The sequence below is a fragment of the Argentina silus genome, assembly GCF_951799395.1.
Source record: "Argentina silus genome assembly, chromosome: 2".
Taxonomy (NCBI): Eukaryota; Metazoa; Chordata; class Actinopteri; order Argentiniformes; family Argentinidae; genus Argentina; species Argentina silus.
Genome location: NC_139656.1, coordinates 10,460,188 through 10,487,233, shown reverse-complemented (window position 1 = coordinate 10,487,233; position 27,046 = coordinate 10,460,188). Strand labels below are relative to the sequence as shown.

Below are 27,046 nucleotides of genomic sequence, written 5' to 3'. Positions count from 1 at the left end.
GTTTCCTTTCTATCATTTCAAACCAGTCTGGCCATTCTCCTCTGATCTCTGGCATCAACAAGGCATTTCGCCCAGAGAACTGCCGCTTACTGGATATTTTCTCTTTTTCGGACCTTTCTCTGTAAACCCTAGAGATGGTTGTGCGAGAAAATCCCAGTAGATCAGCAGTTTCTGAAATACTCAGACCAGCCTGTCTGGCACCAACAACCATGCCATGTTCAAAGTCACTTAAATCACCTTTCTTCCCCATTCTGATGCTCGGTTTAAACTTCAGCAGGCCGTCTTGACCATGTCTACATGCCTAAATGCATTGAGTTGCTGCCATGTGATTGGCTGATTAGATATTTGCGTTAACGAGCAGTTGAACAGGTGTACCTAATAAAGTGGCCGGTGAGTGTAAGTCTCCTTTGGGGTGGCTCAGATTGCACTCACTAATGGTATCTTTTGGCTGTATAGAACATCTGAGACTGAAGCACAGTAGTGCAAAAAAGCTGTCCATTTATTCCCTAATAAATTTCAGACTGTTCAATCAGGACACTCACCTCAATTTTAACCATTTATTACATGAAAATGGTAATACATATAAGCTTGTCGTAATTTGATGGCTCCGCTTTGTAGAGCCCCCTGCCTGGAGTTAAACGACCACAACATACAAATATACAATATGGCATGGACAGCTGTGCCGTTTGACTTTTGGGTGCCCTTCCTGAACTACCGCTATGCTCCATTTATGGACATGATAAAGCGGACTCTACATAATGGTGGTCACATGACCTAGTAACACAAGTTAACATTAAGTTATATCTGACTCCAAAAGATAATACGATTGATAATGATTCGTTCATCCCTGCGTGACAGACACTTATACCTGAGCATAGGCTACAGACCAGAATCGCAATATGCTTTTGCTGTGCAAGAGTTGCAATAAATCAGTGAATACTCAGTGAAATACAAGTACACCTTAGTCCCATGACCATCTGTGTCATCAACTATTAGTGTACAGTACTGAGTGCAATACCTAAAGTCTTAAGACTATTTACACTAACCAATGACATGAAGTGAACCTATGTTAAAAGCTTGTCACAAGTATGTCATGCTGTTTTAGCAGAACTGTTAACACTGTTAGATTGAGGCAAAATAGGAAGAATGAGAATATCATATCACTTAAATATATTTAAGGATACTAAAATGACCCAGGTTAAATTGTATTTAAGTTGTATTTGTAAATGATGTATGTAGGTCAACTGCCAAACAAGGAGGCAGATAGGCTTCTGACTTGTACTGTGCATAGGGCTAAATGGCATACATTGTCTTGGTCTTAATTATTTATCCTAATTATTTGCAGTTATGATGAGCAACTTACAGTAATACACATAATTGAGGGATAGCAGGAATCTAAGTAAACAAAACTGAAGGGTAGCACTGTTAATACATAATCCAATCTCAAAATGACCATTGAATCCAATAAATAACCAAACTGTAAGTGATATTGTTAACACAACTTACATTTGAGACAGGAATGCTGGGTAATATGTAAATGACATGAAATATACTAAAAGTATAGTAACATTATATTCTAAACATACTTAATTTCATATTTCTTTATAGGGACTTTTTCAGGATATTATATAAATGTTTTTGTTCAAAGCTGTTGCTGAGATGGGTTAGAGGTTCAACTGCATTAAAGTTGAAGGACTCAGTTGTCAATGAAAAATAATTGTATATACTGTACAGTGGCTTCGGAAAGTATTCAGACCCCTTCACTTTTTCCACATTTTGTTGTGTTATAGACTCAATTTAAAATGGATTCCATTAAAAAATGTTGCCATCAATACCCCATAATGCCAAAGCGAAAACACGTTTTTAAAAATGTCTACAAATGTATTAAAATTGAATACAGAAATACCTCATTTACATAAGTATTCAGACGCTTTGCTCTGACACTCTCAACAAGTCACTCAATGAGTTGAATTGAGTCCATCTTAATGCAAGGACAATAGGTCATGTGATTTTTGGAATTAATATCTTTGTTTTTATAGGGTCTCTGGTTTCCTGATTTGCATAGGAATCAATTACACACTGTGTTGTCATTATAAACTGAGCAAATGGAGAGGAACAAAACTGTTCAGGAATGCTACCTTGAGGCCTGTGGAGACTTACAAAAATCTACAAAGTTGAACAAAGAGGAAAAAGCACAGTTGATGGGACAACATTATCTCAGTCAATCTACAATATTGGTCTATAACCAAGTGGCCAGAAATAATCCCTTAATGGAAAATAATCTATCTCACATCCATAATTGTGTTTGCAACAATTAATTAAAGTGATAGAGCAAAGAAAGTGGCTGGAAATGTGTTTATTTGATTTTACTACAAAGCATTAAGTTTAGTGCAAGTCCAGGACATGCAATGCAGTTTCCACACCATCCCTCGTGAAGAATAGTGGTAGCTGCATCATGTTATGGGTATGTTTGTCACCAGCAGGGACTGGGGAGTTTGTCAGGATCAAGAGAAAATTATGAAATTTGCTGAGTTGGTAGTGACAGCCTAATCCACACACTGTGTAATTGATTAATATGCAAACCACAGACCCAATAAAAAAACAAAAGATATTCATTCTGAAATCACATGAACTATTATCCTTGCACTCAGATGGACTTAATTCAACTTATTGAAGAAACTTATTACGAGTATCATAGCAAAGGGTCTGAATATTTATGTAAATGAGGTATTTCTGTATTTCAAGTTTAATAAAATTGCGAAGATGTCTAAAAACGTGTTTTCCATTTGTCATAATGGGGTATTGGGTGTGGATTGATGGCAAAAAAATGTTGATTTAATCCATTTTGGATTGAGTCTATAACACAACAAAATGTGGAAAAGGTGAAGGGGTCTGAATACTTTCCGAAGCCACTGTAAGTACAGTATGGGATTACGAATCTTTGAAATACAAATACACTATTTTATAAGTATACTGAAGTACACATTTAGGCATATGACAAAATATATTTTGTCACTATACTGCCAGCCATATTTAAGAGCTTGACAATAAACTGCACATTTACGGATGTGACATTCAAGTGTACTTTTAAGTAAGTATACTGAAATACATATTTAAGGACATGACAATAAAGTATACTTTTTATGAGTACAATTTAAAATACATTCCATTCTAGTATACTTTTTGTAAGTATACTAAAGTGAAGGTTAAGTCTACTAAAGTATAATTGAAAGTACATTCAATTCTAGGATACGTTTAGTACACTAAACCATAAATTGAAGAGCATGTAATTAAAGTATACTTCAAGTAAGTACACAAAAGTACAAAGTCAGTAGAACTTTAGTGTACTTTAAGTAAGTCTAGAAAAACATGATGTACGTGAATTACTCCTTTAATCTATTTTCAATAGATTTTTCGCTTGGGTCAAAGAAACAGACAAAAAATTGTTGGTTCTCACACACAAGCAAGCACTTGACTAAATGGCTGTCACCTCAATCCGTCTACAAGACCGTGTTTAAGACAATGAGTGAGACATTGCTTACACATGGTGATATGGAATTATATCCTTCCCCTAAATCAGTACATTTTGATATTTAGCTTTGGCTTTGTTATTACTAACAATACTAAGGTATTTGGTGAAGTGAAAGGATATGAATGATGAAATATGCTCATATGGCCTAAAGTGTCAGTTGTAATTGTATAGTCAGTAGTTTATGATCAGGTCAAAGTCATCTTATCTGCATTCAATGACCAGAGACAGACCAAGGCAGTGTGCTGAATAAATATCATTGAATTTCTTCTTCTTCTGTTTAAGGGAGCTGATTTCTTTAAATCTCCCTGATGTCAGCATGCGGGAGGGCGAACTCTTGTTTCTATTCCCTCCACGCAGACAGGACTGTTCTTACCGCAAGTCTCTGTCAGCAGAATTTCAAATGAATCGCACAAAAGCCAGGTCTTCAGACAAGATTGGTTTACAGCGTACACACAGACACTGAATCTCCCTCCCTGCACATCAAGATTGGCCACAGGAAAGAGCAGATGATATTGGTTCTTACTGTTTTAACTTAAGATAAAGCAAAGATTAGATGTCATCCCCGATAGCATCTTTACAATAAATCCTCACCCCCCGCTAACCCACTTTAAAAGTTTCATAGTTATGTTTTTTTAAAGGGATCAAAGATTGGTACATTTTGTTGTTGTTTGAATCCTGATTGCCCCTTTAAAGAATGAATGCTGTGTGTGTATGAGTGTGGAATGTGTGACAGAGTGAAAGTAGAAGAGTGTGGACTGGATTTCTAACAAAAGGGATAAATTGTGTTCAGTGGCCTTTGGAATAGCTGCATACTAGCTTTATATAATGATATGGACAGTATTACCTATGAAGCTGTAACTTTAATGTCACTATGCTTTAGACCGCTCCGTACCATTTCATGTGGACACCACTTGGTTAAATCAAGAAAGGGCAACATCTCATTGATGTATTTGACGACATGATTTCTTTATCGAGAGGATTGTTTGAAAATCGATGCTGCATGTTCTTATTCGGAGCTGGGAGGGGGGTTGAGTGGATTGCCTCAGTTAGCTCTCGTAACAGCAAGTGATCATGGTGTTCTTTGTTTCCTGCAGTATCCTTTGTAGTAAAGCCATTTATCTGATTGTTGTATGGCCTGTGTCATGATATGTTTTGATCTTTGTCACTTTTAAACATTCAGGGGGCAGCTGTTATTCTAATGAATATACTAGTAGGATGGCCTGATGAGATGTTTCGTCTGGAAAGAGCAGTTGCTTTGGAAAGCAGTATTTTAATAATAGTTGTGAGGTGAAATTCAACAGACCACCTTGAGAAAACGAAGTTTAATCGTCTGGTTTCATCAGGTTGCGAAAACATTTTTATTTTATTTTTTGGGACTTTCCAGAATCCATTTGTCTGACTTGGCTTAGTGGGGCAAAATAATGGTTGGAGACAGGGATTCACGTATGTGGAACAAACATGGGGCCGCTCATTATAGCAGTCCATAGAGAAATCTACCACAGCCGCTCTTTGTCCTAGATCTTTCTCAAGATGGAGGCCTGGCGGCTCTAAGAACCAGAGCTCATTAACAAGAGCGTTCCACTGGGCAGTTTCATCCATTTTAAGTAGATCAATTATTTCTCTCTCTCCCTCCTCATCTCTTGTTCTCTCAATGGATTAAAGACCACAGTAAAACTGTGTTTATTGCTCTCTCAATGTCGACATTTATATACAGTATAGGCCATTCAATGTGTGTAACAAAGATCTATAGGATGTTTGCCACACACATGCAGGCTTACACACCTAACACACACACAGACCAATATAAAAACATACACACAGAACCTTGTCTATATCTGCAATTTGGAGATTCACAGGTTGTTAGCCACATAGTGTAGAGACACACACACACACACACACTTTACCTCCTTATGGGATTAGAATCGTGTCATGTTCCAGATTCTGTGTTTACACTGCGTACGATATGATGCCCATCTCTGTAAACCTCTGTTCCAACTTGTGTTTATCATTCACCCTGTGCTTTTAACCTACTCTTGGACAAGGCAGAGATGAAGTCTGCCTTATCTTATACTGCCTTAACCTTGGAGGTATTTGTATTCCACTAGCTTTTACTGTGAATACATTTTCATGCTATTATGTCAGTCCTGCAGTGTTGCCAGCCTTAGGCTCACAGTATATCACTGTGTTCATATTGGGGTTTAATTTGGTGTGCCTTGGCAAGCCTGCAAGCTGCTTCCTTATGAAAGATAACTTCCAGTAATTAGGTACACTAACATCAGAACTCATACATTACTGTTAGGTTGTTTCAACCCCTGCCATTTTAATTAATTTAGTGATGTCATTGCCAATGCTAAGTCGAGCCACATTCACACAATTGGTCTACTGCTTATTTGACCGATCCATTGACTTAACAGTGTATCTCTATTTTTTGTCCCAGGAGCAGAAGTCTGATGAGGAGGAGGAGGAGATGGAGGCATACCTGGACGGTGCTGATGGAGAGGTGTTTGACCCCAGCACACTACCTGACCCAGACAAACTACGTTCAGACTCAGAAGAAGAGGATAACAAGAGCAGGTAATAACTACAATGGGGATTTAGGCTTAAAAAGGGCTACACAATATGCAACGCAATATGCCATATTCACTACTTTCAAAACAATGAAAGGGTATCAAGAAGTGCTCAGCTAGTGATGGGTCTGGGATTAGACAATAGTCTAACGTTATTCAAAGAATCCATATCGGGAAATAATGAGCTGCTCAGCATTATAAGCCTGGCAGTCTGTGTAGAGGACTTGTTTTTATCGAGCATTCCTAGGATTCATTAGCTCGGCAGCATTGTATCACTGCTCGGCTGCCTGGGGTTATTGGGATTGGGGGGTATAATTGCCTCTGGAGCAGAATTATACCTCTACATGAGGGAGGACTCTTTGTAGCCTGCCGTGGCCAAGCATTGATCGCGGGGCGGGCAGCAGATAGGCTATAAAGTGTGTAATTAGAGGCAGATTTAAAGTGGCAGCCGAGGGTGAAGGGCAATGTGGCCTCTCGCTACAGGGCACTGCACCAAGAATTTAGAAGGTAGACAGGCAGGTTTCCTGCTCTGTTTTTTTTCCTAGAGAATTCTGTCTCTTCTTGGTCTGTACTTCTTTCTTTCTTTCTTTCTGCTCTCTCTCTGTGAGCTGTCCACCAATCTCTCCAGAGCCTCTCAATCTCTCACCTTTCTCTCTTTCAGTTCCTCATCAACACTTCTCCCTATCTCCTTCTAAAAAATGTTCTCTTCACTCCCCAACCCACCTCTGTCTTGCTTTCTCTTTCTCTCTCGCTCTCTTACTCTTTCACACTGTGTGTAGGAGTAGATGATGTTCCTCTCTCTCTGTAAACCTAGTCCAGAGGCAGATTTACAGTCTTGCTCCTACTCTGCTCCCCAGTGTTCACTGCATGACCATGCTGGCCCGTTACCACGGAGATCTACCGCCAGCCCCTCTTCCTGGGAGGGTGTTTTATAACTGGGATGGAGCTCAGGGCTTCTCAGAACACCACCATCTTATTTATGACCGTCACCTTCTCCCCAGTCTCTCTCTTATTTCTCTTCCTCTCTCTCCCACTCACTCTCTTTTCTTCTATCCCCTCTCTCTTTTGCTCACTCCTGCTCCCAGTGTATTAACAGCACCTCTAGAGCTCTCCGCTGGCACATTTCCACACACCCACAGAACCCCCCCCCCCCCCCCCCCCCCTGTGCTGCTATTTTATGGCTTAACCATTGTTACAGTGCAGCGAGGATATACTACACTGCCCATTCACTCTTGGCACTTCCCCGACTCCATGCTTGCATTGGCCATTTCTTTCTCAGACTATCGCTAGCATCCTGTGGTAACGAATGACGATGGCACTGCTGCTTGCTGATGTCATCAGAGTCTAAGCCTATTGGTCATGGCTTGCAGGAAAATGAATTATAGGGTAGTATAGGAACTGGGATGGATTGATGTCACTAATACCACACACACTCCCCAGGACGCAACGCCAATTGGTCTTACATGGATTGACAATAATAAGCATGTGGTATTGCAACATTCTAACCATAGGGGAGCAATTGATCAATGTACAGCCATCAGCAATTCTCGTTCCCACACTTTCTAGCTCTGTGTTAATTATGTATTACCACCAGGGGGATAGCGGCATGACCTAGCCTTGATTGACACAAGGGCCATACCATACATATCAAATGAAACATTCTTGCTATCAGTTGTTGACCTCAATCTAGCCTCTACATTATATACCACCACATACCATCTGGATCCACCAGAGAAAACGCCTTAAATCATTCAACAGTGAAATGATGTTGAGCATGATTTCACCAAACAATCCAGGCAGAAATATATAGTGTATGGCTGCACTCATGCATACATCAGCATTTACAACCAGCCAACCAGTTATTGAGAGCTCTCCTTAGGGACTTTTGGTCAAGAAACAGTTGTTGGTTGTTTATTTTCCACTGGTCTGGTTCTTGTTCTCAACCAAGTGTGTCTGTGTGTAAAACACTACTTGACTGGTATGATATGGTGCTCTGGAGTGTACTTAACACTGAGAACACAGGACCTAGAGGCTACAGGTATTCAATTGACTCTTTCCTCACAGCTGAACCACTTATGAGAAGTGCAAGCCAACAATGTCAGATAACGGGGTAAATGAACATATAAGAAGAATGCCTTGGACTGCTTGATCATGTACATTATGTGCATATCTACAGTGCCCTCTGTAAGTAATGGGACAGTGAAGTATTGTTTCTTCTTTTGGCTCTATACTGCAAAGTTTGGTTTTTAAATTAAACAATTACTATGATGTAAAAGTATAGATTGTCAGCTTTTATTTAAGGATATTTTTTGTACATGTTGGTTTCACCATTCAGATATTACAACACTTTCAATTAAGACAAGTTAGCAAGTTCTAGTGACTGCTATAAATGTCCAAACCAACACCCCTTCCACTATGTTTCACAGATGAGGTCGTATGCTGTAAATCTTGAGCAGATCCTTTTTTCTCTCCAAACTTTCCACTTGCAGTCACTGGTATATGATGGCATTCGTCTCATCTGTCCACAAGACCTCTTTCCAGACCTCTACAGGCTTTTTAGGTACTTTTTAGCAAACTGTAACCGAACCCTCCTTTTTTAGAAAAACTGTAATGGTTTGCACCTTGCAGTGAATCCTCTGTAGTTCGGCTGGTGACGTATTCTGTGGATGGTAGTCTGCGGATGGTAGTCACATTCATGCTTAGCTCCTGGAGAGCGTTTCTGATCTGTGGGACAGTTGTTTTGGGTTTATGGTGATTATGTTCTTCGGTCATCCACTGTAGAAGTCTTGCTTTGCCTACCAGCCCATTTGCAATTGCTGAGCTCACCAGTGCTTTTTTTTCTTTTTAATGATGTTCCAACTCTTGATTTTGGTAAGCCTACTTAGACATTGACAGCTCATTTATGCCTGTACCCATTACCGTTGGTGCCCTGAAATAGAGCGACTATGTATAAAAAGTGTTGTCTTTTCTGAATGATGAAACCAATATGTACACAAATATCATCAAATAAAAGCTGAGAATATCTACTTTAACCTCATACCAATTGTTTAAATTCAAATCCAAACTTTTGCACTATGGAGCCTTCACTTGAAAAAATGCTTCACTGGCCTATTACTTACAGAGGGCACTGTAACTATATTACTAAGAATATATGTAGACCATTTTCCAACTTCTCAGTCTTGCTTTATACACTGCTCAAAAAAATTAAGGGAACACTTAATTGTCACAGTGTAACACCAAGTCAGTTAAACTTCAGGGATATCAATCTGCCCATTTAGGAAGCACAAGTGATTGTGAATCAATTTCACCTGCTTTGGTGCAAATGAAAGTGACAACAGGTGCACTGGAGAGGCAAAAGCAAGACAACCCCCAAAAAGGTAATGGTTTTGCATGTGGTGGCCACAGACAATTGCTCTCTCCTTATCCTTCCTGACTGATTCTTCTCTAGTTTTGTGTTCTGCTAGTGTCCTTGTCACTACTGGTAGCATTAGGCGGTACCTGCAGCCCACTCAGGTTGCACAGGTAGTCCAGCTCGTCCAGGACGACACATCCATACGTGCGGTCGCAAGAAGGTTTGCTGTGTCTCCCAGCACAGTCTCAAGAGCATGGAGGAGATACCAGGAGACCGGCTGTTACACGAGGAGAGCTGGACAGGGTCGTAGAAGGGCATCAACACAACAGCAGGACCGGTATCTGCGAGAAGGAACAGGAGGAGCACTGCCAGAGCCCTACAAAATGACCTCCAGCAAGCTACTGGTGTGCATGTGTCTGACCAAACTGTCAGAAACAGACTCCATGAGGGTGGCATGAGGTCCCTAGTGGGACCTGTGCTCACTGCCCAGCACCGTGCAGCTCGATTGGCATTTGCGAGAGAACACCAGAATTGGCAGGTCAGACATTGGCATCATGTTCTCTTCACAGATGAGAGCAGGTTCACACTGAGCACATGTGACAGGCGTGAAAGAGTCTGGAGACGCCGTGGTGAATGTAATGCTGCCTGTAACATCATCCAGCATGACCAGTTTGGCGGTGGTGTCAGTGATGGTCTGGGGAGGCATATCCTTGGAGGGTCGCACAGACCTCCATGTCATAGCCAACGGTACCCTGACTGCTGTTAGGTACCGGAATGAGATCCTCAGATCCATTGTCAGACCTTACGCTGGTGCAGTGGGCCCTGGGTTCCTCCTAGTGCAGGACAATGCCCGGCCTCATGTGGCCAGAGTGTGTAGGCAGTTCCTGGATGAAGAAAGCCTTGATACCATTAAATGGCCCTCTCATTCCCCTGACCTAAATACAATTGAGCACCTATGGGACGTTATGTATCGGTGCATCCGACGCCACCAAGTACCTCCACAGACTGTCCAGGAGCTCACTGATGCCCTGATCCAGGTCTGGGAGGAGATCCCCCAGGACACCATCCGCCGACTCATGAGGAGCATGCCCAGACATTGTCAGGAGTGCATACAGGCACGCGGGGGCCATACACACTACTGAATCACATCATGAGTTGCCGTGATAAAATTCACACAAGTTGGATCAGCCTGTGATTTTGAATTTTTTACTTAGATTTTCGGTGTGATTTGGAATCCAGCCCTCAATGGGTTGATGATTTTGGTTTCCATTGACCGTTGTCACGTCATTTTGTTCTCAACAAATTATACAATGTACATCAGTAAAGATTTTCAACTTGAATAATTCGTTCATCAAGATCTGATGTGTCCCTTAAGTGTTCCCTTAATTCTTTTGAGCAGTGTACTTCAAACAGATATTCAAAATTTCATTTTGACCAGTTTTTCATTTTGGCACGGTGTTCACCATGCACTAAGGTTAGGGAAAACCACCCTGTCAGCACTAACAAACATCAAAGCAAGATAAATGTACCACAGGTTTCCCCCTCTCTTTTACTTCAGGTGGAAATCAGTTCTAATTATGTATAGCGAAAAGTCTGTGTACATACAGGCAGATTTATGTCTGGTAGGCAAAGCTACTGTAAAAGTAACCCGCATCTCACTAATTTAAACACCTGAGTATGTCATTCATAATGGGAGAGACGGCTCTATCAGCAGTGACTCAGCACTAGACTCTATTCCCTGTTTACAGGATGGCGCTCCTCTCTCCCTTTATTAACGATTTGACTTCATCAAAGTTTAGTCTTGTTCACCAAGTTTTAGACATGTTTTGTTCGGCTCATTCATTCGATTAATTTAATCCATCATTTCATTGCTGGTGGCCAATCGTCCAGAGACAAGAGAGTCCAGGGTTCCTCTACAGCGGAGCTGCTGTTTTCCGCATCATCTCCCATGTTTGAGGCCAAGCAATCTCCCCATCAGTAGAGACAGATGAGAAGAGATGTCCATTTCCCTCTCAATTACAAAGAGTATATCATGAACAACAGTGAGCAGCCCAAGCCATCATGGCATGGGAAGACTTTTAACAAGATGCTTCCCAGCTTTGTATTTTCGACCATCCAACACATCTGTCCTAAACAGATTCCCAGTGACCTAGGGTATGTCTTTCAAAGCCCATCACCATCTACTAGTGCTCAGTGCCCATTCCCAGATGATGCTGCAGATCATGCTGCAGATGATGCACACCATTGTGTGTTAACCATTGCTTCTCTCTCTGTTTAAAGCCTTCCTGGTGGGAAACATGGCCACAGTGATAGCAGTGACAGTAGTGATGAGGAAGAGAAGGAGCCAACAGCAGGAAGCAGGAAGAAACCCAGGCACCATGATGGCCCCTCTGCAGCTCAACCCCTGGATACTGGTCTGTCCCTGGCTGAGGACGAGGAGCTGGTGCTGCATCTCCTGGGGAACCAGAGCTAGAGGCCCCAAAATGGAGGACATTTACCCAGCGCTCTGTGTATTTGAGGATACATTTGAAGATACATGTCTTGTCATTATTCAGAGGTTTTTCAGTATTTGTAGAACCTTATCAAGATTTAGAGACATTCTTCTCCATGTCAAATAAAGGTTTTCCAGTCAAGTAACTTGAGATTGTTGTATTGAGATAACCTGTGATATTTTTTCCATGTTAACATTATTTAACGTAAACCAAATTGGCTCTTGAAGGGTGTTTTAACGTAGTGTCTATTAGTTCACTGTGGTAGACTTCTCTCAAACAAATAACAGTAATCTACTTCACTAATGATGGTTATATAATGTATGTATTCAGTAATTATATTGTTATATAATAGCTGGACCTTGGCTGAAATTATTAAATATATCATATCCCCATGCAGGTGTAATGCGACCTCCATTCAGTTACTTGATAAAGCCTGTAACCCATTTTCATGTTTTCCATTTTACAAATGAATTTGAATTGTAAATTAATTTGGCACTCTAGAAGGGAATTCATCTCGAATTCCTCGACCCCCTGTGGTCCCATCAGAGTATATCTCCTCCAACACATCACAAGGAGGGACTGGCAGGCTGACAGATGTACATTATGCAGACCAGTTTTTTTTTCCCTCTCTCACTGTTTTGTGTTAAATTCCCTCTTGCTGCCTTAGTGGCACTCTTGTTTTACTCCATCACACTGTTTCCCCATCACCTCCCGACCCCCCCAACCCCCCCTCTCCATCTCTCTCTCACACTCTCTCTCTTTCACTTGTTCTCTCTCTGCTTCACTTTATATGTCTTTCTTTCTCCCTCCATCGCTCTGTGTCCTATTTCTCCAGGTCTAAAGCCTGCCCCTCCTCTGGCCTGAAGCCAGCACTGCCTCAGATGACTGCAAAACACTTCCTTTCCTGTGTGAAGCTTAAAAGGCTGCGCCATTGGTGCCAACAAACTAATGTAATACCTCTAAGTCCCAGTCACCATCTGTCCCCTATTACCTGTCATTGCTTTTATTTTTTAAAGTTGTTTTTGTTTGGCTGTTGTCTTCCTTGAGGGAAGGGAATAATATAAAAATATGTATGACAAAGCTTGATGGAAATGGAGGGACCTCACAATTAAGCCACTTCTTTCTGTATCACCACCCCCACCACTCAATCACACCCCCTCAAGAGATACTCCAGATATTTGTTGAGGATAATGGGGCACAGTTGATGACGGGGACTCTAAGGTATTCCATTACTATTATTGGCAGCAGTGATGATTCCTCTCACAGAGGAGGAAGTGGTTTGAAGTCATCTGAAGCTCTCTGGCTTAGAGCCAGAGGAGGGGCAGCTTTCAGACCACCTGCTCCAGCACTTCATGTTCAAAGATTACATGGGCGTAGGCCTTGCCCAGAATCCGCCTGTGATTGACGTAACTTAATTTAGAAGATCTGTAATACTGGTATGGGGTTTTTCATCATACTCTGTGTTAAGGTTACTTGAATTTACCATGGCGATACTGTATGCTAGGAACTTGGAACTTATCCGTAATATCTGACTTTGTGTACCTGAGAGGTCACCTTCCTCTGGATTACGTTCTCTGTCTTTGAGAACCCATAGGCACTCATCTTCTCACTCCCCTTGTAACACAGTCTTGTAGTCTGTTAGTTTCTCAGTTAAACACGGGAGCAGTATTATCATCCACACAGCCATTTTACAGTAATGCACTCTCAAAATAGAAAGGCACCAAATTGCAATTGTTTCCTCACTGCCGAAAATGGCCTCCTTTTTATCATTGTAATTGTATCATTTTAGTGGGAAGGCCATTCAAAGATATATTCTCATAACAAGTGCATAGCAATTTGGGTCCTCTTTTAAACACTTCTTAAAAGAGCAGAATATTATAAAAAGCTTTCAATTAAATGCAGGAGAGGTTCTATAGCAAAAGCAAAACGTCTTGATGCTACCCTTTCATTTTAATTGTGTCCTGCCTGTGTCATTTGCAAAATGTATATCTTAACCACTTGAAGTTAGTCCCTAATTTTTGAAAATTAAGCAGAAGTAGCATCGACTCTCACCCCCACCCCTTGCTCTGCTCTGAGTGAGTGATTCAGGGAAGGCTGGATTAGAGGGTCTTAGCGCAGAGTCCTCTGTCTGTCCTCTCATACTAATACATCTACATAATTATAGAGGGAGGGGGGGTTGGAGACTGCAGAAGATGGAGCAGTGAAGTGCATTTCTCCCACAATGACCTTATCAAACTTTGCGGGAGCTGCAAACAGTCAGAAGCCCAGCTCACGGCAGTGACGAATGGAGCTGATGAAGTTTGTTTGTGTGCAAGGGGGAAGGCAGATAGAGCCAGTTCCTTTATTTTGTGACTGTCTGGGTCCACAGTCATCCATCAGTGCTGGGTGTTGTGTTTATGAAGTGCCCTATCCACTCGCTTTTGCTAGCCAGCCAGACAGCCAGATGCCTTGACACACCATTGAGACACAGGCCTTTAATGTACATTGAATAGAAGGCAAGTTCAACCCACCCTAATCCACATATTGGTGTAAGGAATGTCTGGATGTCCTGTCATATGACTGCTTATTAGCCCAACTTTGTTTACCAAATACTGTTTGTTTGAATAGGCGCTTTGTCCTAATATTACTAATGCATTATGTTAGGGTGACGTTGTTGGCCCTGGACCAGGCCCCATGTCGGGCTCGTAGCATTGGCATCGTATCAAGAAGACTTATATTTCCGCTATTTTCTTATTCCCTTTGTCGTATGTTTATAAGGCCTACTTTGAGGATGCACAATATGATGATGTCAAGGGTTTGATTATGTAAACAGTGCCTGGGAACACTCACAGTGCTTATTCATATTGGTCAAGTAATAACAGTGAAATATGAAGGTGAAGGGATGTTTTGGGAAAATTACTAATTAAAGGCTAGATGAAGTTGAATTCATAGACCACTTTCTCTCCTTTACTTGCCCAGTCATGTGTTACATGAAGTGGAGTAAAGTTCCTTTTAATTTTTAATGAGCTCCCTTCAACTCATTGGCATTTTCTTTTTCTGAGACAGAATGGAGAGACAGAATATGGTTGAGGAATGATAGCCTTGTTCTGAGATCGGCCTTGTTCAGCTAAATCGTATTTCTACAATGGGTCATGTACCCCACTAATGTTTTGATATCTCAATGGGGCATGTCAAAATATATCTGCCACTCAGCTCTGTCAGTAATTCTACTGAGCTGTTTCACATATAGCAACATGGTCCTGTACTGTGTTCAAGCTATAGAATCCTACTAAACGTTTACTTGATAATTTGATCGATCACTGGTCTGGTAGTAGTTGAATTCAAGGTTTGCATACACTTTCCTTCACTAACCATGCTGTGTATAAATTAATTAATCTCTATCAACTACGCTGAGATCAAATGTATATGTTTTAGCCAACCTGTGTCGTGACAGTCCGAATACATTAAGATAAGGTCACTTTGAGGTCAATGCCTTTGCGTTGGTTTTTCCCAATCTAATCATCTGTGATCATGTATGCATGACACTAATATAAGGGCGCGAAACGCAATGAACATAGCTGAGTGTTTGGTTGTGACGTTGTGCAGATTATTTCAGCACCGGCGCAGGAACAGTTCCACACACTACTTTATATGGTAGTGCTGAAGTGCGTGCGCATGTAATGGCCACGGTAGCCTACGTGGGTTACGAGGTGCAAACGATTTTAGTAAAAATATATGTAATATTTCATACTTTATTGATTGTGTATTAGGCTACCGTGGATTCTTTGTTTCAGAAATGTGTTTCAGTGTCTTATATTCTTTCATTCTTATATTCTTTCATGATTTGGAAAAAGCAGAGCCTCCAATACAGACTCAAGTGATGAATGTTGGACACAGATGTGCATCCTTCGTGAGTGTGTGTGTGTAGACAGGGTACAGCTTTCACAGTGTGTGATACGTCATTGCGATCCGTGATAATTCTCTCCGCTCCCCATATCGCCACTCCGGACGGTCCTCGGCTCTGAAACGGCTTCCATCAGACAATTTCATCAGGTATGAACAAAAAAAACCTATATATTGTTCCTCTAAATATGAAATCTGAGAGACTGAAATACATATTGACTGCATGTTGTTCTCTACTCATGTTTGCCTCTTGAAATTTCATCTTGAAGAATGTCTTGTTCCTTAGTAGCCTATTGTTACGAGGGAATGCAGGCTACTGTATTGCATGTATAGCCACATTTATTGAGTCCCTTGCATCCTTTTTCTCACATTTCCTAGTGTTCACCTTGGAACTTTTAGCCTACGTTAAAACGATAAACGTGTATGGAATTTAATGGTGTTTCAATAGAATTGTTAGGAAATTAATTTGTGTTCATTAGAGCCATGAATTTGTTGTCATCTCAAAATGTCGCGCAATTACCCACGCCTTTCAATTATTTAAATCATTCAATCGGGCGTGCCGTGATGTAGCCTGCACTGAAGGGCGAAATGCACCGTAGTCCTTGTAATAGACAATGTAATTGACGTTTTGAAACATTTTATCGCCTTGATCTCAATGGGGTTTTTAAATTTCCATTTAGGATATCTAATGGAACAGTTAAGGCGTTTGGTTCCGTTTGCCTCGTCACGCTGAGGTTGGAGAGAAGGACATCAGCCTACCCATCCCGAAGTGAAAATCGAAGCCCACCGAAAATCTACTAAATGACGACCAAAGCGTCTGAGGATGTGGGGCTCTCTATACCATTGTGCATCTACAGCGGGGCTTCCCAAACCAACGGCACCTGCATGGACCAAATGAAGCGCTTCTTCCAACCCTTCTCCTCGACCTTTGCGCTCATCGTGCTGGTGGCCATGATCATTGGGATAATACTCGTTTCCCTGGCAACATTTCATTTTCACAAGAGGAAGATGAAGATGAGGAAGATTCAACGTGCCCAGGAGGAATACGAGCGCGACAACCGCAGCCCCGTGTCCGCCAAAGGGAAGAGGGAGACCGTGAGACCGTGCATCATTGTCCGACCGGCACCAAGAGATACCGAGCACCGGCCACTTTCCTCTGCTGTCCAGAAAGGTGACCAGAATACCAGTTGTCATTTTAAGGAGGAGCGTGGTATCTTACCGATTACAGAGAACGCACCGGAATTGGATACTGTACACGTTGAACAGGGAGATGGACAACTGATGGAAACTGTGGCCTCGTCTTGATAACGCTGCGTTCGAAACTGATGGGACTTTGTAAATAGACCAAATATCCACGTTATAGTTCAGGGGTGACTGACTGAAAGATACTCTCGACAATTACTTGGAATAACTGGGAAAAGCAATATGGCACAACAATAACACCATGACCTCAAGGAACTATTAGCCTATGCTTGACATTTTCATCATGACTCATGATCGGATTAATATTGTGCCGCGTTTGTAAATCGTGTATAAAAGTAGAGTAAGTGAATATATTAGAGTACCTTTGTGGGATAATTTCAGCAGCGGGGAACTTGGGACAGGAGGCCATTGTAAATTGAGGGGTCGCTGTCCAAGGTGTTGAAATGTAGATACATTTTCCTCACGTATCCGTGTGCTGCTATAGCTGGCACATTTCGTTGTGTAGATGTAAATTGCTAGTTGTTCTCCAAGTATTCTAGAGTATTTATTTCAGGGACTGTTTTAACTACTAGCATATAGTAGACTTAGACTTGCACATTGTAGAAGTTTGATTTCTGCTTAAAGGACTATTCCCTAAAAGGTTCACTCTTATCAAGTCATTTAAACCTTAAACCATATATGCGGCTTTGCTTTATAAACTACTGTCATGCTTCAAATGGGTGACATAGTACATTTTATGTAACATGCTGTGGTGATCCTGTGTTGTAGCCTACTATGTTTTCCATAGTACCCTTGGCATGTGCTATGACACCCTTCACAGAGCTTTTTGTTGTGTTGTGATCCTAGGCAGTCCAAACTGCAAAGAAATAGCCTCAAATAATTGTTTGCAGAGTTAAGATATTTTCAAATGACTTGATATAAAGTATGTCGTTATCTGCTCTTAAAAAGTACTGTTGGTAGCACGTTTTACTTCGTGTAGGACACAACTAATAATGTTGTAGTAGGCCTAAATGCACAGTTACAGATTTTACTTTACTGTGGCAGATGGTGAACTTAAGCCCTAATATTTCCTTTTCAGTATTTATAATGTATCCTCTGATATGTAATAAATGGGGACTCATTGAAACCAAAAGGTATTTCTTAATGTTTTATTTTCATTCCCATGCAAAGTGAAATATAAATCTATCACATTAGGTATCTTTTACCAGATTACAACATATCTCACAAGAAATTCTATTTTCATGATCCTATCTACTGGTAAACATATATTTCCTTAGATGTGGGATTCATTGATATGCATGTGGAAGCAAAACCAGCTCCTTTGATTCAAAAGAAGACATTTCTGCACCTTGCTTACTGCCACTGTGGCGAAGTTTGGTTTGCCAAAACATGTATAATTTCAAACAAAAAAAGTGAAAGATTGCAAGTAAGTAGAGTTTAAGAACTCCCCCTTTTGAATCACATTATACAGTACCCTGGGTAAGTAATGGGACAGTGAAACAAGTTTGGATTTGAAATCAAACAATTACTATGAGGTTAAAGTATAGATTATCAGCTTGATGGTATGTGTGTACATATTGGTTTCATCATTTAGAAATGACAACACATGTTATACATAGTCCCTCTATTTCAGGGCACCAAAAGTAATGGGACAGATTCATATAATATCCAAATTGGCCACTTATGTTTAGTATTTGGTTGACAATCCTTTGCATGCAATCACTGCCCATTGACCGCACCAGACACTGGATATATGCTCTGCTAGGCCTGTATTGCAGCCATCTTAAGGTGTTGTTTATTTTGAGGTCTTTTTGCCTAAAATCTTATCATCAGGAAATGAAATGCATGTTCAATTGGATTTAAGTCTGAAGACTGACTTGACCAGTCAAGAACTTTCCACTTTTTGGCCCTGAAAAATTCCCTAGTTGCTATGGCAATATGTTTTGGTTCATTGGTCATACTGTATGATGAAGCGCCATCCAATGAGTTTGTAGGCATTTGCTTGTACTCCAGCAGACAAGATGTTTCTGTACACTTCAGAATACATTCTGCTGCTGCCGTCAGCAGTTACATCATAAATTAAGACAAATTAGCCAGTTCTAGTGGCAGCTATACATGCCCAAACTATAACACCCCCTCCACCATGTTTCACAGATGAGGTGGTATGCTGTAAATCTGTAGATCCCTTTTTCTCCAAACCTTCCACAGGCAATCACTCTGGTATTGATAATATGTGTCATCTGTCCATAAGACCTCTTTCCAGACTTCTAGAGGCTGTTTAGGTACTTTTTAGCAAACTAACCTGAACATCCTTTTTGAGGATAATTAGTGGTTTGTACCTTGCAGTAAACCTCTGTAGTTTGACGGGTGACGTATTATGCGGATGGTAGTCTCTGACAGAGAGACCTCCTGGAGAGTGTCCCTGATCTGTGGGACAGTTGATTTGGGTTTTTCTTAATTATGGTGAGCATTCTTCGGTCATCCAGTGTAGAAGTCTTTCTTGGCCTACAGCCCATTTTTGATTGCTTTGCTTTTTTTCTTATTAATGATGTTCCAAATGTTGTAATTTCTCTATGGTGAAATCAATATGTACACAATACCCTCAAATAAAAGCTGAGAATCTCTACTGTAACCATACAGTATTAGTTTTTATTTCAAATTAAAATTTTGGGATTATAGAGGCAAAAGAAGAAAAAATGCTTCACTGTCCCATTACTTACGCAGGATACTGTATCCTCTCCAATAGATGTTGTAGTGCCTCCCTATCCTATGAGTGCAGTTTGTCATGACCATTTGCCTGTGTAGATCATATAACCTCAAGGTGAGTAACACCACCCATTCTGAACCCAATTTAACCTCACCTTCAGCCCTAAGCTTTATCTTCACCACAGTGGGACATAGCCACGCCCATACTCGCTCTTATTGGTTCATTGGGTAGTGGTGTCCTTTTACAACATCTACTCTAGTCGAACTTTATGGCAGTTGGCCAGGAGCAGCCACTACCTACAGTACCCAGTGAGACTCAGACTTAGTACTTTGGTCAGGTGCCAGGAGAGCATGTTCCTAATTGTCTCCTCAAACTGGGCGTTTGTCTCTGGCTGGGCTCCAGCTCCTACTGGGTATGCTGCCTGCTCCTGTGGGTCTCCCAATGGAGCTGATGTGAGACAGTCTCTTTGGGGACTGAGGGGACAAATAAAGCACCAGTATTTACTCTTTGTGATGGCATTGCATGGCAAGGTTACGTATGGGAAGGTGACTAGAGAAATTCACTAGAGAAATGAAGCTCTTTATTTTTCACCATAGATTGGCATATATACAGTATCAGGCCAAGTGAGAACTCAGTGGATCAGATAGGGAAAAGGACCTAGAACTGAACTCGACCCAATGCTACAAGAATAAATCCACAACTCTCATTCTGTTTCAGTATGTTGCATACCATATGCCTGTTAAAACCCCTGCTGCTGATCCTTAGGGGCAGGTAGTGATATAATATTCACCTGCCCTTCACTGGTGAAGCATGGGGAATGATTTATGAGCCAAGCTGTCAGTGAGGCGCTACAATCTCTTAAAAAGATTGCTTCATAGCACGACACTGGTAGATAAAATGGAAATCAGTCCTTGCCAGGCAATTTAACGACTTAAGCAAAGGAGCCAGCTGAGGTAAGAATGCAGCAATCGTGTGGAGAGAGGAAACCATGATAAACATCCTACCAGTGCAGTCCCAATGTCAGTTGAGGGAGGCAAAACTTCTGACTTCTGGTAACAGGCTTCAGTTCCTGGTTGCCTGGGGGCAGGGGAATCACGCCCAGCATGTCAGTGGGAGCTGTGTGCCTGTCGGGCAGACGCTGGCCTATCTGTCAGCCCCTTCTATCTGGAGTGACGTGGGCAGCCCACCCCAGCGAATAGGCAGCCTTGGAGGCGATCTGCCCCCTGAGAGCACCTAGGTGTACTGTATATAAGTCCCTGGGCTGCATAGAGTCAGTCTACTCTCTGAGCTCCAACACGGTGCTGCTTCTGCTGTAGACATGGCAGAGACTAACCTGAGAATCAGTGGGGGGGCGGTGAGGTTCGGGGCTACCTATGGGGGAAACAGGCTCTTCTCGGGCAGGAATGGCGGAGGTGGCGGTGGAGCCGGGCTGGCCCTCTCCAGATCTTTCGGGATGGGAGGGGGAGGAGGCAGTGTGGGGCTCGGCATGAAAGGAGGGGGAGGCATGGGGCTAGGGATGGGGATGGGGATGGGTGGAGGCCTGGGGCTTGGGATGGGGATTGGTGGTGGTGGTGGTGGTGGTGGTAGAGGAGGGGTACTGGGTATGGGTGGAGGTGCCTTGGCGCTAGGGGGCGGCTTGGGACTAGGCCTGGGCGGAGGTGGCAGGGCAGGGTTCAGGGCCGGAGTGGCCCCTCTTAGGGCGCGCATGGGCGGTCGTGTCTTCAAGATCGGGGGCTACGGATTCAACCCCTCCTTCTTAAGCACCACCACCAGTGTGGAAACAGGCGTCAGCCCCGTCCCCAGCATCGACCCCTCACTGCCCTCCCTTGACACAGTCCAGGTTACCCGCCTAAAGGAGAAGGAGGAGCTGCAGATCCTCAATGACAAGTTCGCCACCTTCATCGACAAGGTACAGTATGTCATCACACAAACCCGTGCCAAAACACATCCATTCAGGGCAGGCATTAGCTAGGCTTTTGCATCTAGTTCATGCATCAATAATGTTATTATGGGAACAAATTTACAAACTAAATTTTTGTACTTCTACTGAAACAAACAAATTAATCTAATCCAATATCTGTGTATCTGCTTGAACAAGCACATTTATCAATGTTATGTTGATCGGTATCCTCTTCCTGTCAACATTCTTTACCCAAGAGGACATGACCTACTCTAACCTGTGAGGACTTTTCATACAGATGTTGATTGATTCATACATAATTTATACTTATGCTGTGCTCCAATCAAACCCAATAGAGAGAGTGGAATCAGATTGTCCTTGTTTGGAATTGATAGCAGTGCTTATGTTGGCAGTCAACACTGTTTACATGCAAGAATCTTATAATATGAATGTACCGAGGAAAACGATTTGCATATGATTCAATCTCACAAAAATAAGATCAGATGAGGCTGATAGCAATGCATGAACGTCAATGTTCAGAATCAATCAAACTAATCAAAAGTCAGTCCCAAGTTAGTGGAGAAACTCATCATAATATGTGAAAATCTAATCTAAATCAATCTCTGTGCTTTTTTTCATTATTTATTTATTTCCTTCTTCCTCTGCAGGCGCGCTCTCTGGACCAGCAGAACGCCGTGCTGAGGGCCAAGATCTCCATGTTTACCAACCCAGAGCAGGGTGGTCCAGCCAGTACCACAATCCTCCTCACCTCCGCCATCGGCACCTACAAGACACAGATTGACGGCCTGTCCGCCACTAAGGAGGCCATCATTGCAGAGATTGAGCACTATAAGAGCATTATTGACGACATCCAGACCAGGTTGGTGGTGTGAATAGTGGCCCACAAAAAAGTTAAGTGACCCTAAAATGCACTAAATACAATGATCCACAAAAATAGTGAATTGTGACCCCATGGTACAGTACAGTGGGCTGTATTTCATAACCTTGTTCCAGATAGTCTGCTGGCCTGTGTTGCTCAACAATTTAATGGCCAATTGAGTAATCTGCAGCAAATTTTAGGAGGAAAGCTCAACTTCTTGAAGAATGTTAATTTGTGCTGTATTATTACCTCAGCTAACCAATTGATTTAATGCTGAGAAGAATCCAATAGCTTACTCATTTCTCAAGCAAGATGTGGAGCCTTTTCACCTATTGAAACTGTATCCCATCAATATGCAGCTTCATACATGAGGCTACAAAAGTAAGTAGCAATTTCATTGGAATTTTGTTGATGGAAAACCTATTATTGACTCTGTTGAAAGGTATGAAGAGGAGTCAGGCCAGACCAAGTCATTAGAGATGGACTGGACCACATTCAAAGAGGTAGGGATTCAAAATGTTGGCATAAAATGATCAAAACAAAGAATTATATAGTTCTGACTTGTCTCTGACTTGTGTGCTGTTACAGGAGGTCGACAATCTTTACCTGAGCATTTTTGAACTTCAGACCAACATTAGCGGACTGGAAGATCAGATCACTCTCTCAAAGCAGGTGTATAATGCTGTAAGTACTGTATACAGTGTGACAACCAACTATTTTACTGTAAGATTATTCAGAAGAGCAATTTTACACTCCCTTCCAAAACAATTTTTCTTCTTGGTTCATCTTGAAGATGTATTTTTATTAGAATTCTACATATGCAGTGTTTCATGTCTGCTCCTGTACAGTAAAAGCGTTTCTCTACCAGTGCTCCAGAGATGCCCCCCCCCCCTGCCCAGGCACTGCATTAAAATGTCTCCCCATCAATTATGGAGATTCAGACAAGCCCAGAGCCTGCACTCAACACTAAGCCCCACTACTTCTCCCTTCTGTCACTCCTTCTCTCCCGCTACTCTCTCTCTCTCTCTCTCTCTCTCTCTCTCTCTCTCTCTCTCTCTCTGTCTCTGTCTCTCTCTCTCTCTCTCTCTCTCTCTCTCTCTAAAACCACCCAGATGATCACAGCGCAATGTACATTCCAGAAGTGTGTTCACAACATTAGGAATTCACATCACACGAACTATGACTCATTCAGAAGCCATTCTGCATACCAACACAGCTGTATTGATATAAACAGGGAAATATTGGTGCTATGAAATAAATGGACTATATTGTTGCTGTGGATCTTTGAGACAGGAAATTATGAATACATAATTTTTATTCACTAGTTACTAACCCTAACCCTGCCTGTCTTGCTGTGGTTTGATTTTCAGAAAGTGAGGGAGGTGAGGAACATTGTGACGGGCAGTGTGAAGTCAGCCTTCTCCATCTCGGTGGACAACACGGCGCAAGCCCAGGACCTGACCTCAGCACTGGCGGACGTCAAGAGTCACTACGAAGCCCTGGCCCAGCGCAGCAAACAGGATGCCATGGCATCTGTGCAGGACAGTGTAGGTTGCCTCCCAGTATCCTACAGTCTATCTTGCATGAGCTCAAGTCTATTCTTCATTATCTCATGCCTGTCAGGTATCATCTCTGTCTGCACAGACTACACTTACTGTACATCATCTCTTCTGAAACATCACATAAGCCAAAGGATGTGGTGATGTTCATTGTGTCTATCCTATTCATATGTGTATGTCTCCTTCAAGTGGATGTTTTTGGTATTGCAGTAGACTTGGTCGTAAACTCAGCTCACAATATCACAGGGCATCACAGGCCTCTCTGTTAGAACTTATATGGAAGAGATGATATCTCTTGTTCTTTAAAACATCTATCACATATCAAGACACTCTATGAACCTTTTCTCTCATTTCCAACCCAGATCTCCATGATGTCCATCACAACCCAGCCCAGCACCCAGTCTCTGACCCAGACCAAAGAGGAGCTCCGTGTCTACAAACTCCAGATCGACTCAGTGCAGAGGGAGATAGATAGGCTCAAGTCCCTGGTAAGATTATTACTTGATCTAACCAAACACAGATACAGTGCACTCCAGTTGTAGTGACCACATCCAAGTTGAGCAATGTATTCATAGCTGTGTATATGATACTCATTAAAGTGCCAATGTTTTTTTTTAAAGATAAAGATGTTTTATTTGTTCTCCAACAAACAATGAATAATGAACAAACAATGAACATATAACAGAGGTTACATAGGACATAATGCCAGCTGAAGGCTTTTGTGAGGAAAATATTATGATGTCTTGATGAATATGAGAATCCCACAGTTACTTCATGGTCACAGTTCTGTTTGTCTTGATTATTTCATGACTTTACTCCATCTCCATTTCAGAACATCCAGTTGGAGTCCCAGGTGGATGAGGCCGAGTCCCACTCCAGCTCACACACAGAGACCTATCAGGAGCAGGTGCTGACACTTAAGTCACAGCTTGATGACATCAGAAAGGTAAGGACTGTGTCCACAGTGATTTTTCTTGCTGAATGGAAACATACTGTACAGATACAGGAACACTGACAAGGCACATAATTACTATGATTTCAAATCTACTTTGAAAGAGCAGCGCTCCTTCTTAAGGTAAAAGTAATGTGTTCTGCACTTTCTACAGCAAATAACCCACTATGGTCAAGAATACCAGGAGCTCCTGGCCAGTAAAATGTCCCTGGATGTTGAGATCACTGCATACAAGAAACTCTTAGACAGTGAGGAGAACAGGTAAGCAAATATGGTCATTAGATCATATATCATCATGCTTACAAATCACGTCTGTGTTGATTGATGCAAACTGAAGTGATATTGATAAATTGATCTATAATAGTTGCGTTCCAAAGTAACAGTAACATGTGGTATTTGTGATGTTACAGACTGAAGTCGGGAGGAGGCGTGACTGTTCACATGTCCAAGTCAGCCATTGGAGGAGGTGGTGGAAGTGGAGGCGGGGCTGGCTTTGCCTTTGGTGGTGGTGGTGGTGGTGGTGGTGGCGGTGGCGGCGGTGGCAGCCTGGGCCTCGATGGTGGATACGGATTGGGCCTGAGCTTGGGAGGCGGTCTAGGAGGAGGTCTAGGCAGTAGCTTTGGAGGAGGTTACGGAGGTCTAGGTCTGGTAGGAGGGGCCGGCTCCTTTGGGGGCGGGAGCAGCATTATGTCCAGTCTGAGCAGCAGTGCACGTGAGTACAACTCTTCCTCTCTGAACTACTTACATTTATATTAAAAAAAACCTGAATGCTTTCTCATAGGCTTAATCACAAATACAGCTAAGTTTTACAACTTATTGCAGCCTAACTCAATTTGGACAACTCTTTTCTCTTCCAGTGTCCTCAACAGTGTACTAAGGAAAATAAACAATAAACAAAACATTTTCTGTTGTCTGTCAATGCTTGAGACATCTTTGAAACATTGAAGACCTTGGAGTTGTTTCCAGTTCTGATGGTTTTCTGGTATTCCCTTTTGTTATACAATGGCAATTGTTGGTTTTCAGATAAGCCTCTCCAAGTGCAATAAACATGCACACCACCATGCTGTCTCTCTGTTCATAGTGCTGTGTAGGAGACAGTGGTATTTCATTTCTAACAAGTTTTCACATGATGAACATCTGTTTTGGTATTGCCCTCAGGTGGATGACTTTTGGTCTAAGGTTCATGAATGCCTGGCAAAAAACAATATTAACCTAAAAATAACCCTACAAAGAGCACTATTGAGTGACAGTATCTGATGGACAATCAATAATCAATATAATTATACTCTTAGCAAAATATTCATTTTTATCTCATTTAAATCTGTGCAAGCTCTACAATTAGAAAGTTTCACGAACTACATTGAGACATCACAGCACAATTGAAATGTATATGGCACAAGGAAACTAAGAGAGTGGTATAGCGAGAGAGGTGGGATGGGCTGAGGTGTGGGATTAAATAAACTCTCAGTTCAAATGAAAAAATATCTTTGCATGTACACCAGAAATAATACCAAATATACCATAAAGGACTGAAATTACACATATGAAAGAAATGTAATGTGTGAAAAATAGAATAATAAAAAAATGTTAAAATGTATTTGTAAAATCCAATACAACAAAGTACTTTTTGTAGGTCCTGCGATGGGGGGGGGGGGGGGGTAGGGGGTGGTAGCTGGACTAATATATTTTTTTTTTTATCACAAGCCCTCATGGATTTTTCACCTCACCTGCAAGCTTTTCTACCTTGTTTTTATTGTCTTTCACATATCTTAGTTGTATTGGTTAGAACAAAGATCGTCCTGGAATTTCATGTTGCTGAACATTCTGCTTCAAGCCTTCTAACAAACACAAGGTGAAGTCTTTGATTCACTGGCTGCCTGTGCTATTCACAGTGAATGTCAATGTAATTCTACTGATCACCTATAAAGAGAATGGCCCTACAACACCCACCCACACAACATCCTGTTACAGTACGTTGAATACTCTGCATTCATGTAGTGCTTTCTGTAGTCCTGCTGTA

The 27,046-nt window shown here is 41.8% G+C and overlaps 3 protein-coding genes across 3 annotated transcripts in view; all 3 read left to right on the top strand.

Moving 5' to 3' along the window:
- ddx10 (DEAD (Asp-Glu-Ala-Asp) box polypeptide 10) overlaps positions 1-12,339 on the top strand; it is a 58,051-nt gene extending 45,712 nt beyond the window's left edge. The window contains exons 17-18 of the mRNA XM_083690026.1: positions 5,970-6,106; positions 11,732-12,339. Of these exons, the coding sequence (XP_083546152.1) occupies positions 5,970-6,106; positions 11,732-11,924 (330 nt within the window). The 3' untranslated portion in view covers positions 11,925-12,339. The remainder of the gene's footprint in view (positions 1-5,969; positions 6,107-11,731) is intronic.
- Positions 12,340-16,522: 4,183 nt separating this feature from the next.
- LOC310818512 (uncharacterized protein C11orf87 homolog) lies at positions 16,523-17,130 on the top strand (the record flags this gene model as incomplete). Its single annotated transcript, XM_083689481.1, has 1 exon — positions 16,523-17,130. The coding sequence occupies exon 1, from the start codon at positions 16,627-16,629 to the stop codon at positions 17,128-17,130; it is 504 nt and encodes a 167-aa protein (XP_083545607.1). The 5' UTR covers positions 16,523-16,626.
- Positions 17,131-21,053: 3,923 nt separating this feature from the next.
- On the top strand, positions 21,054-25,903 carry LOC310801164 (thread biopolymer filament subunit alpha; the record flags this gene model as incomplete). The annotated part of the gene is made up of 10 exons (XM_083665159.1): positions 21,054-21,644; positions 22,304-22,515; positions 22,958-23,018; positions 23,104-23,199; positions 23,886-24,062; positions 24,437-24,562; positions 24,907-25,020; positions 25,181-25,287; positions 25,437-25,738; positions 25,884-25,903. 10 exons carry the CDS (start codon positions 21,054-21,056, stop codon positions 25,901-25,903), a joined length of 1,806 nt encoding a protein of 601 aa, XP_083521285.1.
- Between the last annotated feature and the right edge of the window lie 1,143 nt (positions 25,904-27,046).